Source organism: Salmo salar, chromosome ssa12 (genome assembly GCF_905237065.1).
Source record: "Salmo salar chromosome ssa12, Ssal_v3.1, whole genome shotgun sequence".
Classification (NCBI taxonomy): domain Eukaryota; kingdom Metazoa; phylum Chordata; class Actinopteri; order Salmoniformes; family Salmonidae; genus Salmo; species Salmo salar.
The window spans coordinates 22,198,150-22,212,965 of NC_059453.1; the positions used below are offsets into that span (position 1 = coordinate 22,198,150).

The 14,816-nt window shown below is 43.2% G+C and overlaps 1 protein-coding gene across 1 annotated transcript; it reads left to right on the forward strand.

The window, feature by feature from the left end:
• Positions 1-5,471: 5,471 nt before the first annotated feature.
• Positions 5,472-12,636, forward strand: LOC106564480 (dual specificity protein phosphatase 5). The gene is made up of 4 exons (XM_014130596.2): positions 5,472-5,959; positions 6,943-7,106; positions 8,240-8,459; positions 11,771-12,636. The coding sequence occupies exons 1-4, from the start codon at positions 5,596-5,598 to the stop codon at positions 12,223-12,225; spliced, it is 1,203 nt and encodes a 400-aa protein (XP_013986071.1). The 5' UTR covers positions 5,472-5,595; the 3' UTR covers positions 12,226-12,636.
• Positions 12,637-14,816: the final 2,180 nt, after the last annotated feature.

A 14,816-nucleotide genomic window follows, 5' to 3' on the forward strand; every position in this document is an offset into this window, starting at 1 on the left:
CACCCTCATATACCATGTCTTGAAAAACGCAGACAGACGCTGGCTTCGTTCCAAATGGCACCCTATTCCTTATGGGCCCTGGTCAAAAGTAGTGCACATTAATGGGAATAGGGTGCTATTTGGGATGAAGCCATTGTCTTCATAACTGTAGTTGTCCTTAGAGTCACACTCCCTTTGTTCTCTCTTCGTTGTATGTCACTGCCCACTGTGCAAAAACTGGTTGAATCAACATTGTTTCCATGTCAATTCTACCAAATCAACGTGGAAATCAAATATAATCCATCAGTCATCAACATAAGGGCATTTCGTCTTTTTTTCACCCAACTTTTAACCTAAGTCTGATGAGATGGTGAAATGTTATGTTGATTTAACATTACATTCAAGTTAGTTGACAACAGTGGAGCTAAAGGAGTAATGGCTCGCTGTAATGGCCGGAATAGTATCAATGGAACGGAGGCAAACGTGGTTTCCATATGTTTGATGTTTGATACCGTTCCATTTATTCCTATAGCGTCTCCCACCAGTGTGTGACCATTAACCCCCACTGCTAAAGTATGTAACCAACATTCCTCTGAATTACTACCAGTATTCCTGGCAATGAGAAATTGAGATATTGAGAGGAATTTAGGTAGACATTCCATAACCGATAGTGTTATGATTGTAACATGGACGGAATGGGCCAGGAATTGGGTCGGACATTTCTAATACAGCCCCCGCTCAGGGCCCACGTTATTAGACAAATTACAGATGTAGGATCTTAATTTGAGCCAGTTTTCTACCACAGGGAAATAATCATGCAGCAACAGGAAATGTGAATTATTATGTGTATTATAATTAATGGAAATTTTTGTAGGTGTTGATACATTTTTCATTAGGGGAAATCAAGTCTGACATTTTAAAGTGGAAACTACAAACTTTAGTAGCCTTTTTAAACCTTGAATACACTACAAGTTTTCATTTTCTGCTGTGCAGGAAAATTCTCAGCAACAAAAGAGTGATCAAATTAAAATCCTACATCTGTATGATAGTTTTTTATAAAGAAATCCCACACAGACAGCCCAAATGGACCAGCCCATCTGGCCTTTGCCCAAACTGCCCTATGACCAGTCGGCCCCTGGACTGTGAAATTCCCAACATCAGCAACACATTACCATTTTGGGAACAATCCTTTAGAACACACATTGTCCAACAGTCAGCTGAGGTGAGTAATTGTGTGTTCTTATTGGGGGAAATGGTGTTTTGCCATAGGAATTTGATGGGTTGTCAGAGAACCAGGAAGCACCTGTGTGTTGCACAGGGACCTGTCTATGTGGTGGCCATTGTGTGGGAATCTTTTTATAAACCCCATGATGGAAGTATCTATAGTTCTTCTTGAAAGAGGAAGCCACTGGATGCGTAGGCTACATACCACCACTGTGTATGTAAGTGTGTGAGCGTGCGTGCGTGTGTATGTGTAAATGTATGTGTGTGTTGCTATATTCTTTCAGGAAGTCACTCGATGCGTAGGCTACACATACTACCACTCCAGAGAGAGAAGTGATTGTTTACTCTCCTGTAAATAAATAAACATCAGTAGCTTGAACAAATTCTGAGGAAGAGAGACCATGTGAGACGAATGATTTGGTTACATTGATTGAAATCTCAACCAAGTTACCCAGAAACCCAGTACATTTTCATGGAATATTGTATGTCGGGACATTGACATGTCATTGAGCCTGTCTGGAGTGAAAATGCTCCATGCAGGCATGCCTAATCAAACAAAGCCCAAGTGTTAGAGAAAACCAAATACTATTTGAACCAACGTCTGCTTCCCGTATGTCCTGACATATGTGTTGTATATAAGTGAAGTATGTCCTGACATATGTGTTGTACATAAGTGAAGTATGTCCTGACATATGTGTTGTACATAAGTGAAGTATGTCCTGTGTTTTGGATTTTGTGTATGTGTGTGCCAGGAGCTGCAGTATGTTTCCAGAAAAATGTCAGCTAAAGGGACAATAAAGTATTCAATCTACTACCACTAGGCCTAAATGATCCTTATCACTGTCATACTGTCTGTAGCTTCAGTAGAGTACATTTAGTGTATCAGTCATTCACAAAAGACCTCCCTGTAAGAAGGATTAAGGCCTGCATGGTCTGCAGACAACATCCTAAACATATTAGCTACAACACTGCACTGAGGCATGAATGAAACTAAGGCAATCCATATTAGCTACAACACTGCACTGAGGCATGGGTGTGTGTGTGTGTGTGTGTGTGTGTGTGTGTGTGTGTGTGTGTGTGTGTGTGTGTGTGTGTGTGTGTGTGTGTGTGTGTGTGTGTGTGTGTGTGTGTGTGTGTGTGTGTGTGTGTGTGTGTGTGTGTGTGTGTGTGTGTGTGTGTGTGTGTGTGTGTGTGTGTGTGTGTGTGTGTGTCGAAGACTAGAGAAACGGATGGTGTGAGTGCTTCCCACTCCTCAGTAAGTAATGTCACGGCCCCAGATTAAGCAGAGGGACCTTATGGCAAATATTGCCTTACTGTCTGCTGTCTGTTCTGCTACTAATACTGCCTTACTGCCTGCTGTCTGTTCTGCTACTAATACTGCCTTACTGTCTGCTGTCTGTTCTGCTACTAATACTGCCTTACTGTCTGCTGTCTGTTCTGCTACTAATACTGCCTTACTGTCTGCTGTCTGTTCTGCTACTAATACTGCCTTACTGTCTGCTGTCTGTTCTGCTACTAATACTGCCTTACTGCCTGCTGTCTGTTCTGCTACTAATACTGCCTTACTGTCTGCTGTCTGTTCTGCTACTAATACTGCCTTACTGTCTGCTGTCTGTTCTGCTACTAATACTGCCTTACTGCCTGCTGTCTGTTCTGCTACTAATACTGCCTTACTGCCTGCTGTCTGTTCTGCTACTAATACTGCCTTACTGTCTGCTGTCTGTTCTGCTACTAATACTGCCTTACTGTCTGCTGTCTGTTCTGCTACTAATACTGTCTTACTGCCTGCTGTCTGTTCTGCTACTAATACTGCCTTACTGCCTGCTGTCTGTTCTGCTACTAATACTGCCTTACTGTCTGCTGTCTGTTCTGCTACTAATACTGCCTTACTGCCTGCTGTCTGTTCTGCTACTAATACTGCCTTACTGCCTGCTGTCTGTTCTGCTACTAATACTGTCTTACTGCCTGCTGTCTGTTCTGCTACTAATACTGTCTTACTGCCTGCTGTCTGTTCTGCTACTAATACTGTCTTACTGCCTGCTGTCTGTTTTGCTACTAATCCACTGGCATCCACTTTCTTTCCTTCCTGTTATCCTGGCACCATGGATCCCTGTTTCACTTAAGTCAAGCTCACGTTTTGGACTAGCTAAGGAGCAAAGAAGATTGACGTTTTTTTCTCTCATTCTTTCTCTGTTTTTGTTTATTCTCTCTCTCTTGCTCTCTCTGTCTCTGTGTGTGTCTGACAGAGAGACAAATATGCAGGCTACAAAGGAAGAGAGAGTAAAAGAGAGAGAGACTCTCATTGTCTTGCTTAGAATTATTCACATCTATCCATTCCCATTCTAAGACACATACACAATGGCACAGTCTATCTAACTGTTGTGTATAGCCTAACATCAGGGGCGGAAATCCCGGGGGGGACGGGGGGACACGACCCCCCCATCCTGGGAAAAATATGATTTGTCCCCCCCAATATATCACTGAAACATAACTATGTAATTTAAATAATATTAATAATACGCAATGAAAGCAATTGTGCTGATTATAGACACTTAATAGCGCGTTTTTAAGTTTCAAAAGATTGCGACCCCCCCACCCTTTGCCTCACAATGGTTTGATCCACTGCCAGTTCCTTAGTTTGCACGTAACTGCCGTGAGGTTCATCCAGTCAATCGCGCACACACACACTAGCTGAATATGCAGAGCTAGCGCGCAAATATTAACTATTAAGCTAGCTAGTACCTATTCCATTTATGTGGCGTCGTCAAATATGGAATCAGCATGCAGATGATGTAAGTTAGTGCTTCAAAGTCCCTATGATAAGGTTAGCGATAAACTGAAATCCAAACTGAACAGAACTACACTCTCTTCTACCATTGTCTTAAATATATTTAATGGTCTCGTTGCAAAAGCTAAATTGTTGCAAGGGAACTTTTATTTATTTATTTTATTTCACCTTTATTTAACCCGGGTAGCAAAGATTATAGCAAACACCACTGAAACTGAATTGGTGCTCGCTAGCTTTGCAAATTCAGCTATTGTTGGAAGCCAGACAATATGAAACAAACTATTAAAATTACAAAAGGTTGCAGCATATGTTGTGTAAATGGTGAACTCATACAGCTGTCAACTCTTGTCATTTTAATCCGTTTCACATTTGCTAGCTACCTTTTAGATCGAAGCCCAAATAGAATGATTGAAGATGATAGAAGCCCATCTCCTACTGTAAATAACCTACACACTGTGTGTGTGTGTAGCCAGCCAGCCAGCCAGGTAGAAAAAAGGTTCTACATTTTTTTGACTTGTAAAATAGGAACATAATTGAAAAATGCCATGGATACCCCCACTCTCAACTTAAACTGGTGACTGAACTAAGATTTGTTAAAGGCAATGGTATTGCTGTTGTGATTAGTTGTGTAGTTTTGGGTACCGGTAGTTAGGAGTACGGCAAACACCTTATTTCTTTGGTTCCTCAATATACATTTACCATATTACAATGTAGGCTATGTGTTACAGCACTACTTTTGGTGTCCCCCTCAGGAATTGCTCTTGAGAAAATTTCATGTAATTGTCCCCTCCAAAGTGGATATCATGAGTCCAGTAGCATGACATTTAAGCCCCATTAGCCCATAATGATATTACAACCAGCAGATATTGGCTAAAACAGTCGGCTAAACATGGAATAACAGACAGAAGTTTATCTTGCTTTAGTCAATAGGCTACATAGTCCAATATAATCCTCTCTCTTTCTCTGACTATTCTGTCAATCATTGATTTAGTTTCCTGATTCATAGGCCTATAGGCTATCAGTGGGCTGGTGGTGGTGAGGTCAGGTGTATAGAGTATAGAAATTATAGAAATGTAATCTAAATTGTATTTCTATTGTATAGAGTCAATAGTCTACCTTTAGTCTCTATTGGGGCAGGGGGCATTTCATATATTGTTAGTTCATGATAACACGGATAATATTCTAATGTCTACTGAAATATGAGAGGCATTCATAGTATTTCCTTGAAGAATGCTGTTGTTATGGTTCCTTGGATGGGCAGTATAAACATGAGAACGAAACGTTTGGATAGCCATGAGTAATAGTTAAGTCAAACTGAGAGCATAAATTCACTTCACCCCCGACAGAGCGGGGTAGAACGGTTAGGACGTAGTCAATTCTGCGGTGTGGGCAGGCTCTCTTTTGATCATACTTGTCGGTGTCCATATATGGTTCGTGATGTCACGGGCCGGAGGTTCCGTCGATATAAAACCGATCCGACGGTATCCCCCTTGGAGGAAATCTAAGCAACTACCAGGTTCACTAGGGCGCGTTCAGTGTACTCGTCTCTGACGGCCCGTATACAGTAATTGCTTATAAAATAATACACACTTTTAGAGGCAAACATGAAAGTCTCAAGCATAGATTGCCGTCGCCTCAAGAAGATTATCAGGAAGGAATGTGGAACTTCTCTCATTGTGGATTGTCGACCTTATTTTTCGTTCTCGAACTCTAATATCAAAGGCTCTGTCAATGCCAACCTGAACTCGGTTGTTGTCCGGAGATCCAGAGGAGGGCCGGTACCTCTTCAGTTTGTCATCCCGGATGAGAAAGCCCTGTTACGGCTGCGAGAGGGGAGCATATCGGCAGTGGTAGTTCTTGATGACCGAGCTCCTCACTGGCAGAAACTGAAAAAGGACAGTATCGCACAGATAGTGATTAACACGCTCAATAATCTGGCGAGTGGGACAAACATCTGTTTCCTAAAAGGTGAGAATTGTTACAAAATTCTGAAATCATTGGACTATAAAACTCGAAATCCATTATAAGTTTGTCTGGGTAACTTTTTCACTAAGTGTCCAGGGCTAATTCACTGTCTGAAGCCACTTGAACACAATGTTTATTATAACCGATTGGCTACGCTAATAAATTATGCTATTATGAAAACTATATTTTGAAGATAATAACATGAAATGGTTGACATTCAATATGCCTTATAAAACATCCTCCCTTTTTGTTTAGAAAACTGACCCATATCCCCATATCTTCAAATCAACAAACAAATTTAAAAGGCCTTGGTATTGTTTTCCATGGACTGACCTATGACGCAAAGTCATTGTTTTATTTGACCGTGTTGTAGCAACCTTGTCATTTGAGCAATACACTTCTCCGGTCGAGCTCTCGAAGAGATAAATGTAATGTGAGCGTCAAAGTAGTCCAGATGAGTCAGTGCGCGAAAGGCTCGAAAGAGAACTCGAGAACTTCATGACTGGTTGTTCTGAGAATGTTCTATGTGTGAATGTTCACAAGGAAAGCATACATTTTCTATCATTCGTTTCGAACATGTATACCTCTTCCTTTCGACTATGTGTCAGAACCTTTCATTTAAAGTCTGTCAGATTGTCACCTTGTACTCATAGACCTAAATTGATTATTTTAATTGAAACGCAGATGAATTACGACGTTAGAATAAGGTTATATGACGTTATAATCCATTATAAGCACATCGTTTTCACGGCCTAGTATGAGGCCTAAATCTAGTTGGCAAATGCTGACATTCATGACGCACAAATAAACATTTAATCATTTTTCAATGTTTTATTTAACCTTTATTTAACTAGGCAAGTCAGACAAAGCTGTCTTTGGTGTATAATTTATTTTAACATTTCCCCTGATGGAATACATTCAATTGTAGGCTATTGAATTTCATTAAAGTATTAAATGTATTTTGTATTGTTCTGTGTATTTACCAGGGGGGTTTGAAAACTTCCATGGCCAGTACCCTGAACTTTGCACTGAGGTCGTGAATCCCGTCGGGGTCGACCAGAACAACGGAACCGAAACCGGGAAATGCGGGCCGAGTAACACCCTATTCTGTGAGAAACTGAGCTCCAACCTCAAACCAGATTACGATCAGGTATGGAAACGAAAACAACTTCCTTTTTTAGCCTGCTGCCTATTCTTTCATGGTTAGGTGGCTAGCCACTTCCCCTAGGTTGGGCTGGGGTTTAGGGTTCAGGCTGCAGGGTTTTTGACTGAGTGGAATATCCCTGTTAGATAAGAATGACTGTTCTGTACTGGGTTTAGTCATACTGTCTTCTTGGCAATTCAAAATAGATTCATATAGCCGAATGTACTGTATGTTCAGAGATATTTGTGGACTTTATAGAGCACATTTAGTTTCATTCAAGGAAAGACATCAAAAACAAAACGCCTACTCATAGGATTATAAAAGGCACATATTGTCTAGCTGATCTTAAATGTACAGCTGTACATTCATAAGGATAATATTTTGTCTATGGAGTCAGATATGTTACTGACCATTCTCAAAACAGTGGCCTCCACCATTCAACATTCTCTCCGACACACGCTTGGTATTAGCTTTGACCTTCACTGCATCCCAGTCATCAAGAGAAGATGGCCACTAGTCAGAGACCCCCAGCTGACATCAAAAGTCCTTTTATAACCTTTTCATCCCTGACCTTATCCCTACCTCTTACACCATCATGATAGGCTAACACAATCTGTTTACAGTACAGAAAATGTACTATTGCGTCTTGCACCGTACATACCTCTCAGTATCTCTATTGATGTATGTACTAAAGGTGTAGGATCTTAATTTGACCACTCTGTTGCAGAATAACTTTGTAGTGTATTTGAGGTTTTAAAAAAGGTTTCTGAAGTTTGTAATTTCCACTTTGAAATTTCAAACTTGATTTTCCCTTGTGAAAAATGTATCAACCCCTACAAAAATATCCATTTATAATAATCCACATAATAATTAATATTTCCTGTTGCTGCAGGATTATTTTCCTGCTGTAGAAAACTGGCTCAAATTAAGATCCTACATCTGTATTTGAACTCTACCCGCCCATTGTTGTGTCTTTAGGAAACCCTGTGTGTCATGTGCTGTATCTCTGCCACACTCTGTCTCTACCGCTCACAGATTTAATATCACTTTGTTGTGTCTCCCCTCTATCTTGGCTCACACACTCTGCAGTTCTTATGTCTAATATCTCCCCCCCTTTATTATCTACCCTCTCTCTTCAGGGCAAGCCTGTGGAGATCCTTCCTTTCCTGTACCTGGGCAGTGCCTACCATGCCTCCAGGCAGGACTATCTGAGTGACCTTGGAGTCACAGCCCTGCTGAATGTCTCCAGGAGGGACACCAGGCCTTCCAAGGGCCACTACGACTACAAGTGGATCCCGGTGGAGGACAACGTCACAGCAGATATCAGCTCACATTTCCAAGAGGCCTTCCAGTTCATTGGTGAGTGTCGTGGTCTGGACATTTTGTTCTCTTTTTTTCCCTGCTCTCTTCTCCTTTTTTTCAGATTTCTTCTCTGCTCTTTTCTTTTTTCTTCTTCTCTCATGGAAAAGATAGGATTCCAAGTCCATTAACAGAGGGGATGGGGCAACTCAATTAGAATAGTTCATGGCTTCACTCCCCCCCCCCCCGCCAGTCTAAAAGGAGGACATGCAACAACCTCTCACTAATCTGTTAGCCTCATCTGCCTTCCTTCCATTTCTCTCTCTCTCTCTCTCTCTCTCTCTCTCTCTCTCTCTCTCTCTCTCTCTCTCTCCTCTCCTTTCACAAATCCCCAGATTGGCTTCATTCAGAGAACAGCTTCTGTGTGCTCCCTCCCCCTCTCCTCACTCCCTTCCTCCCTCCCCTACCCCTCCCTCCACCTCTCTCTCATCCTCCTCCCTCCCCTACCCCTCCCTCCACCTCTCTCTCATCCTCCTCCCTCCCCTACCCCTCCCTCCACCTCTCTCTCATCCTCCTCCCTCTCCTACCCCTCCCTCCACCTCTCTCTCATCCTCCCCCATTTTAAGTTTAAAAAGAGATTCTCTGCAATGCCGTCATTGCCTCCCGGCTCACAGTTAATCTCGGCTAGTGGCTTTATTGCGGGTTATTATCGGGTGTGGTCAGTTCACTCAGTCAGTTTGTCTGTGTGACAAATGTTGTTAGCTAGCCTTACTCACTAATGGTGGGTGGAGGGTTTTTGAAGGAGGGAGGCTGTGTTCACAGACACAAAGGTACACAAAGGTTGTTTAGTTATTGTTTATCTGGGTCATATTCATTAGGGCAAACCGTAGCGAAATGTTTCGCAACAGAAAATGAAAACAAGCATTTATTGGTCAACTTCAGGTAGTGTTTCAGTCATTTTTCTTCTGTTTGGTACCAAAGGAACTCAACCATGATGCATGTGTTCAGAGACAGAGCCTTGAGGGAACAGAGAGTGAATGTGTGATAGAAAGAGGCTTGAAGTGTTGGATAATAGCGCTCACAAAGATGTTGAGCAGCCTGCACTTCTATTTATAAATATAATATCCAGGCACAGCCGAGGACAAGCTTGAATCTCATTCTCACCCACCATGGAGGCCTCACCTGACCTGTATCAATGGTGGAGGTGTTGCTGTTGTTCTTCTTTGTTTTAAGCCCCCACATTTAAGCGTCTTTGCCTAAGCCCGTAAGCATTTCGTAAGACAAAGAGGTGTCCTTCTCAGCCCATGGCTGAATCTTAACAGAGGATGTCTCCTTGAAAAAAACAATCTTCAATTAAATAAAATCAAACTGGATTTATCACATGCGCCAAATACAATTGGTGTATACTGTACAGTGAAATGCTTGCATACGAACCTTTCCCAACGACGCAGAGTTTAAAAATAATTATACAAAATGAAATAGTAACTAACACAAGAGGAATACAATAAAATACACAAGAATGGAGCTATATACAGGGAGTACCTGTACCAGGTCAATGTGGGGCTATATACAGGGAGTACCAGTACCAGATCAATGTGGAGCTATATACAGGGAGTACCTGTACCAGGTCAATGTGGGGCTATATACAGGGAGTACCAGTACCAGATCAATGTGGAGCTATATACAGGGAGTACCAGTACCAGATCAATGTGGAGCTATATACAGGGAGTACCAGTACCAGATCAATGTGGAGCTATATACAGGGAGTACCAGTACCAGATCAATGTGGAGCTATATACAGGGAGTACCAGTACCAGATCAATGTGGGGCTATATACAGGGAGTACCAGTACCAGATCAATGTGGAGCTATATACAGGGAGTACCAGTACCAGATCAATGTGGAGCTATATACAGGGAGTACCAGTACCAGATCAATGTGGAGCTATATACAGGGAGTACCAGTACCAGATCAATGTGGAGCTATATACAGGGAGTACCAGTACCAGATCAATGTGGAGCTATATACAGGGAGTACCAGTACCAGATCAATGTGGAGCTATATACAGGGAGTACCAGTACCAGATCAATGTGGAGCTATATACAGGGAGTACCAGTACCAGATCAATGTGGAGCTATATACAGGGAGTACCAGTACCAGATCAATGTGGAGCTATATACAGGGAGTACCTGTACCAGGTCAATGTGGAGCTATTTACAGGGAGTACCAGTACCAGATCAATGTGGAGCTATATACAGGGAGTACCAGTACCAGATCAATGTGGAGCTATATACAGGGAGTACCAGTACCAGATCAATGTGGAGCTATATACAGGGAGTGTTCAAATATTCACTCATTGCATCCAAATCTAGAACAATAGGCTTGTTTCTCTTTATGAAGAAGACACATCCCAATTCCCCGAATCTCTGGATGAATTCAATGTGGTGGAGGTAGAATATTCTACTGTCAACCATTTAGCTGGAAACAGAGGATAAAAACAGCAGTCAAGAACATCTTTAGGCACCCTATTCCCTATATAGTGCACTACATGTAACCAGAGCCATATGAGTCCCAGTCAAAAGTAGTGCAATATGTAGGGAATAGGGTGCCATTAGCCAGAGGATGGGTCATTAAAACACCCCCAGGCTCTCTAGCTGCCTCTCAGAAAGCCTCCCAGCACTCCAGATGGGAGCAGCTTAATGATTCATTCATTCAGTTTTCACAGGATCGGAGCTGTCAGAAACCATCGCTGGCTGTTCCCCCCCGGTGGCTCATACATGTGTGTGTGTGTGTGTGACACAGATAGAGAGAATCTAGGTTTGTGTGTGTGTGTGTCAGATAGAGTGTGGAGGAAGTGCATGTAATACTGAAGGAGAATAAGTTCCCTCCTCTCCCAGCCGTGGTGAACTTAGTATAGTACTGCTCAGCTCCCCCACAGGCACGTAGGAGAGAGAGAGACATGGTCTCGTGTGCAGCTGTGCAGGGTGAGTCAGTCAGCCCTGCCACAGTGTGTGTTTCTAATGGGAGAGTGGTGACTGAGTGGCAGCAGGGCTCTTATAGGTTCTGTGTGGGCGAGAAGAGAGGAAGAGCGAAGGGGTGGGGAGGCAGGTGATGATTAGACACTGAAGAACAGGATTCAATCTCTGCGTTCACAAACTAAAATAGCTCTGACAGCACTTGTTTCCTGTGAGAATTTAGCCAGAGTGGTTCTATTCTAGGATGCAGTTATCCTATTCAATTCTTCTATATTTGAGTTACACAGTGTAAGTGGCTACGTGGCCATACTCCATTTCTGACCAAATGTAACAATGTAATATAGCTCATGTTTATCATGTCATTAACGTAAATGTTACCATTTTGTCTCCTCTCCAGATGGTGTGAAGCAGACAGGGGGCAGAGTCCTGGTGCACTGTGAGGCGGGCATCTCCCGCTCCCCGACCATCTGTCTGGCCTATATCATGAGTACCAAGCGGCTACAGCTCGAAGAGGCCTTTGACATCATCAAACAGCGCCGCTCCCTCATCTCGCCCAACTTCAGCTTCATGGGCCAGCTGCTGCAGTTCGAGTCTGAGATCCTGTCTTCGACACCTATTACCGCGGCAACGACCCCCGAAACCGCCATCGAACCCGCCACGCCCTGTTGCATCGGTAAAGAGACGGTCTCCTTCTTTGGGAGTTCGAAAGAGTTCACATTCAACAAAAATAACTTTGACTTTGAACCTTCCACAGTTTTCGCCCCCCTCCCTACCTCCTTCCTCACCCCCATGCCTCTTCAGACTCCTCCACTCCGCCATTTTAAATTGAGCCCCATAACTGCACTGCCTTAAGATGTGACTGTTAGTAGGTCTCAGAATACTTGAAAAATAACAATAACAAAATACAAATAAAATGCTCTATTTGTCTGGTGCTGGCACAAGCCAGTAACGAAGTGGAACGGCTGACAGAAACAAAGACTGAGAGAAGATATTGCGTTGATCGTCTATATGGGATTTTTCATTCAAGTTGGGAAAAGTCCCTGAAATTCAGACTACAGTCTTTGTTTGAACTTTGAACTGCAGCGTGAAACCACAAAGACTACTGCAATACATGCCTTAGGTTGATAATGTGATGTTTTGCCTATTCACATGCCGCATCAAGGCATTTTAACCTAATTTATTTGTTACATCTTGTCCGTCTGATTGTCTGTGTTTTTTCTAAATACAAATGTGGATGCCAATAAATGTTTCCACCAAAAAGTACCTTTGTGTTCATGTTCTCTTTTTCTCAAATATGAACCTTATAAGAATACAATTGTGATATATATATATATATATATATATATATATATATATATATATATATATATATATATATATATATATATATATATATATATATGAGGCCCTATAAAGCCATGTTTTATTTATATATATATATATATATATATATGGAGGCTGGTGAGAGGAGTTATAGAACGACAGGCTCATTGTAAAGGATATGGAAACTAGGTTTGACTCTGTTCCATTAATTCCATTCCAGCCATTACAATGAGCCTGTCAAATCAAATCAAAGTTTATTTGTCATGTACGCCGAATACAACAGGTGGGACACAATGCATAGTCCGGGTAGCTGTTTGATTAGCTGTTCAGGAGTCTTATGGCTTGGGGGTAAAAGCTGTTGAGAAGCCTTTTGGTCCTAGACTTGGTGCTCGGATACCGGTTGCCATGCGGTAGCAGAGAGAACAGTCTATGACTGGGGTGGCTGGAGTCTTTGACAATTTTTAGGGCCTTCCTCTGACACCGCCTGGTATAGAGGTCCTGGATGGCAGGCAATTTAGCCCCAGTGATGTACTGGGCCATATGCACTACCCTCTGTAGTGCCTTGCAGTCAGGGGCTGAGCAGTTGCCGTACCAGGCAGTGATGCAACCAGTCAGGATGCTCTCGATGTTGCAGCTGTAGAACCTTTTGAGGAACTGAGGACCCATGCCAAATCTTTGTCGTTTTCTGAGGGGGAATAGGCTTTGTCGTGCCCTCTTCACAACTGTCTTGGTGTGTTTGGACCATTCTAGTTTGTTGGTGATGTGGACACCAAGGAATTTGAAGCTCTCAACCTGCTCCACAACAGCCTCGTCGATGAGAATGGGGGCATGCTCGGTCCTCCTTTTCCTGTAGCCCACAATCATCTCCTTTGTCTTGATTACGTTGAGGGATAGGTTGTTATTCTGGCACCACCCGGCCAGGTCTCTGACCTCCTCCCTATAGGCTGTCTCGTCATTGTCAGTGATCAGGCCTACCACTGTTGTGTCGTCTGCAAACTTAATGATGGTGTTGGAGTCGTGCCTGGCCATGCAGTCGTGGGTGAACAGGGAGTACAGGAGGGGACTGAGCACGCACCCCTGAGGGGCTCCAATGTTGAGGATCAGCGTGGCAGATGTGTTGTTACCTACCCTTACCCCCTGGGGGCGGCCCGTCAGGAAGTCCAGGATCCAGTTGCAGAGGGAGGTGTTTAGTCCTCCTATAGCACCTCCCACAAGCCTCCACAGGGCAACATGTGCTACTACTTACAACTATTAAGCCTTTCTTAGTCCCGGGTGGGACATATAGGCCACAACAATCTTCTGCCACCGGAATCTGTCTTTGGCCACAGCAACATGCACAACACAACATACAACATCAAATATTGCCAATCAATAAACCGTCCCTAAGAGGGGTGCGTCACTTGAGTGGGTTGAGTCACTGACGTGATCTTCCTGTCTGGGTTGGCGCCCCTCCTTGGGTTGTGCCGTGGCGGAGATCTTTGTGGGCTATACTCGTCCTTGTCTCAGGATGGTAAGTTGGTGGTTGAAGATATCCCTCTAGTGGTGTGGGGACTGTGCTTTGGCAAAGTGGGTGGGGTTATATCCTGCCTGTTTGGACATGTTCGGGGGTATCGTCGGACAGGGCCACAGTGTCTCCCGACCCCTCCTGTCTCAGCCCCCAGTATTTATGCTGCAGTTGTTTGTGTCGGGGGGCTAGGGTCAGTCTGTTATATCTGGAGTATTTCTCCTGTCTTATCCAGTGTCCTGTGTGAATTTAAGTATGCTCTCTCTAATTCTCTCTTTCTTTCTTTCTTTCTTTCTTTCTTTCTTTCTTTCTTTCTTTCTTTCTTTCTTTCTTTCTTTCTTTCTTTCTCCTTGCTGTCCCAGTCCACCTGGCCCTGCTGCTGCTCCAGTTTCAACTGTTCTGCCTGCAGCTATGGAACCCTGACCTGTTCACCGGACGTGCTACCTGTCCCAGACATGCTGTTTTCAACTCTCTAGAGACAGCAGGAGCGGTAGAAATACTCTCAATGATTGGCTATGAAAAGCCAACTGACATTTACTCCTGAGGTGCTGACCTGTTGCACCCTCGACAACCACTGTGATTATTATTATTTGACCCTGCTGGTCATCTATGAACA

Excerpts from the sequence above, each read along its gene's own strand:
- LOC106564480 (XM_014130596.2), top strand. The coding sequence starts at position 5,596 with ATGAAAGTCTCAAGCATAGATTGCCGTCGCCTCAAGAAGATTATCAGG. Across the intron at positions 5,960-6,942 it reads AAACATCTGTTTCCTAAAAG|GGGGGTTTGAAAACTTCCAT; the intron begins GTGAGAATTGTT and ends TGTATTTACCAG. Across the intron at positions 7,107-8,239 it reads TCAAACCAGATTACGATCAG|GGCAAGCCTGTGGAGATCCT; the intron begins GTATGGAAACGA and ends CTCTCTCTTCAG.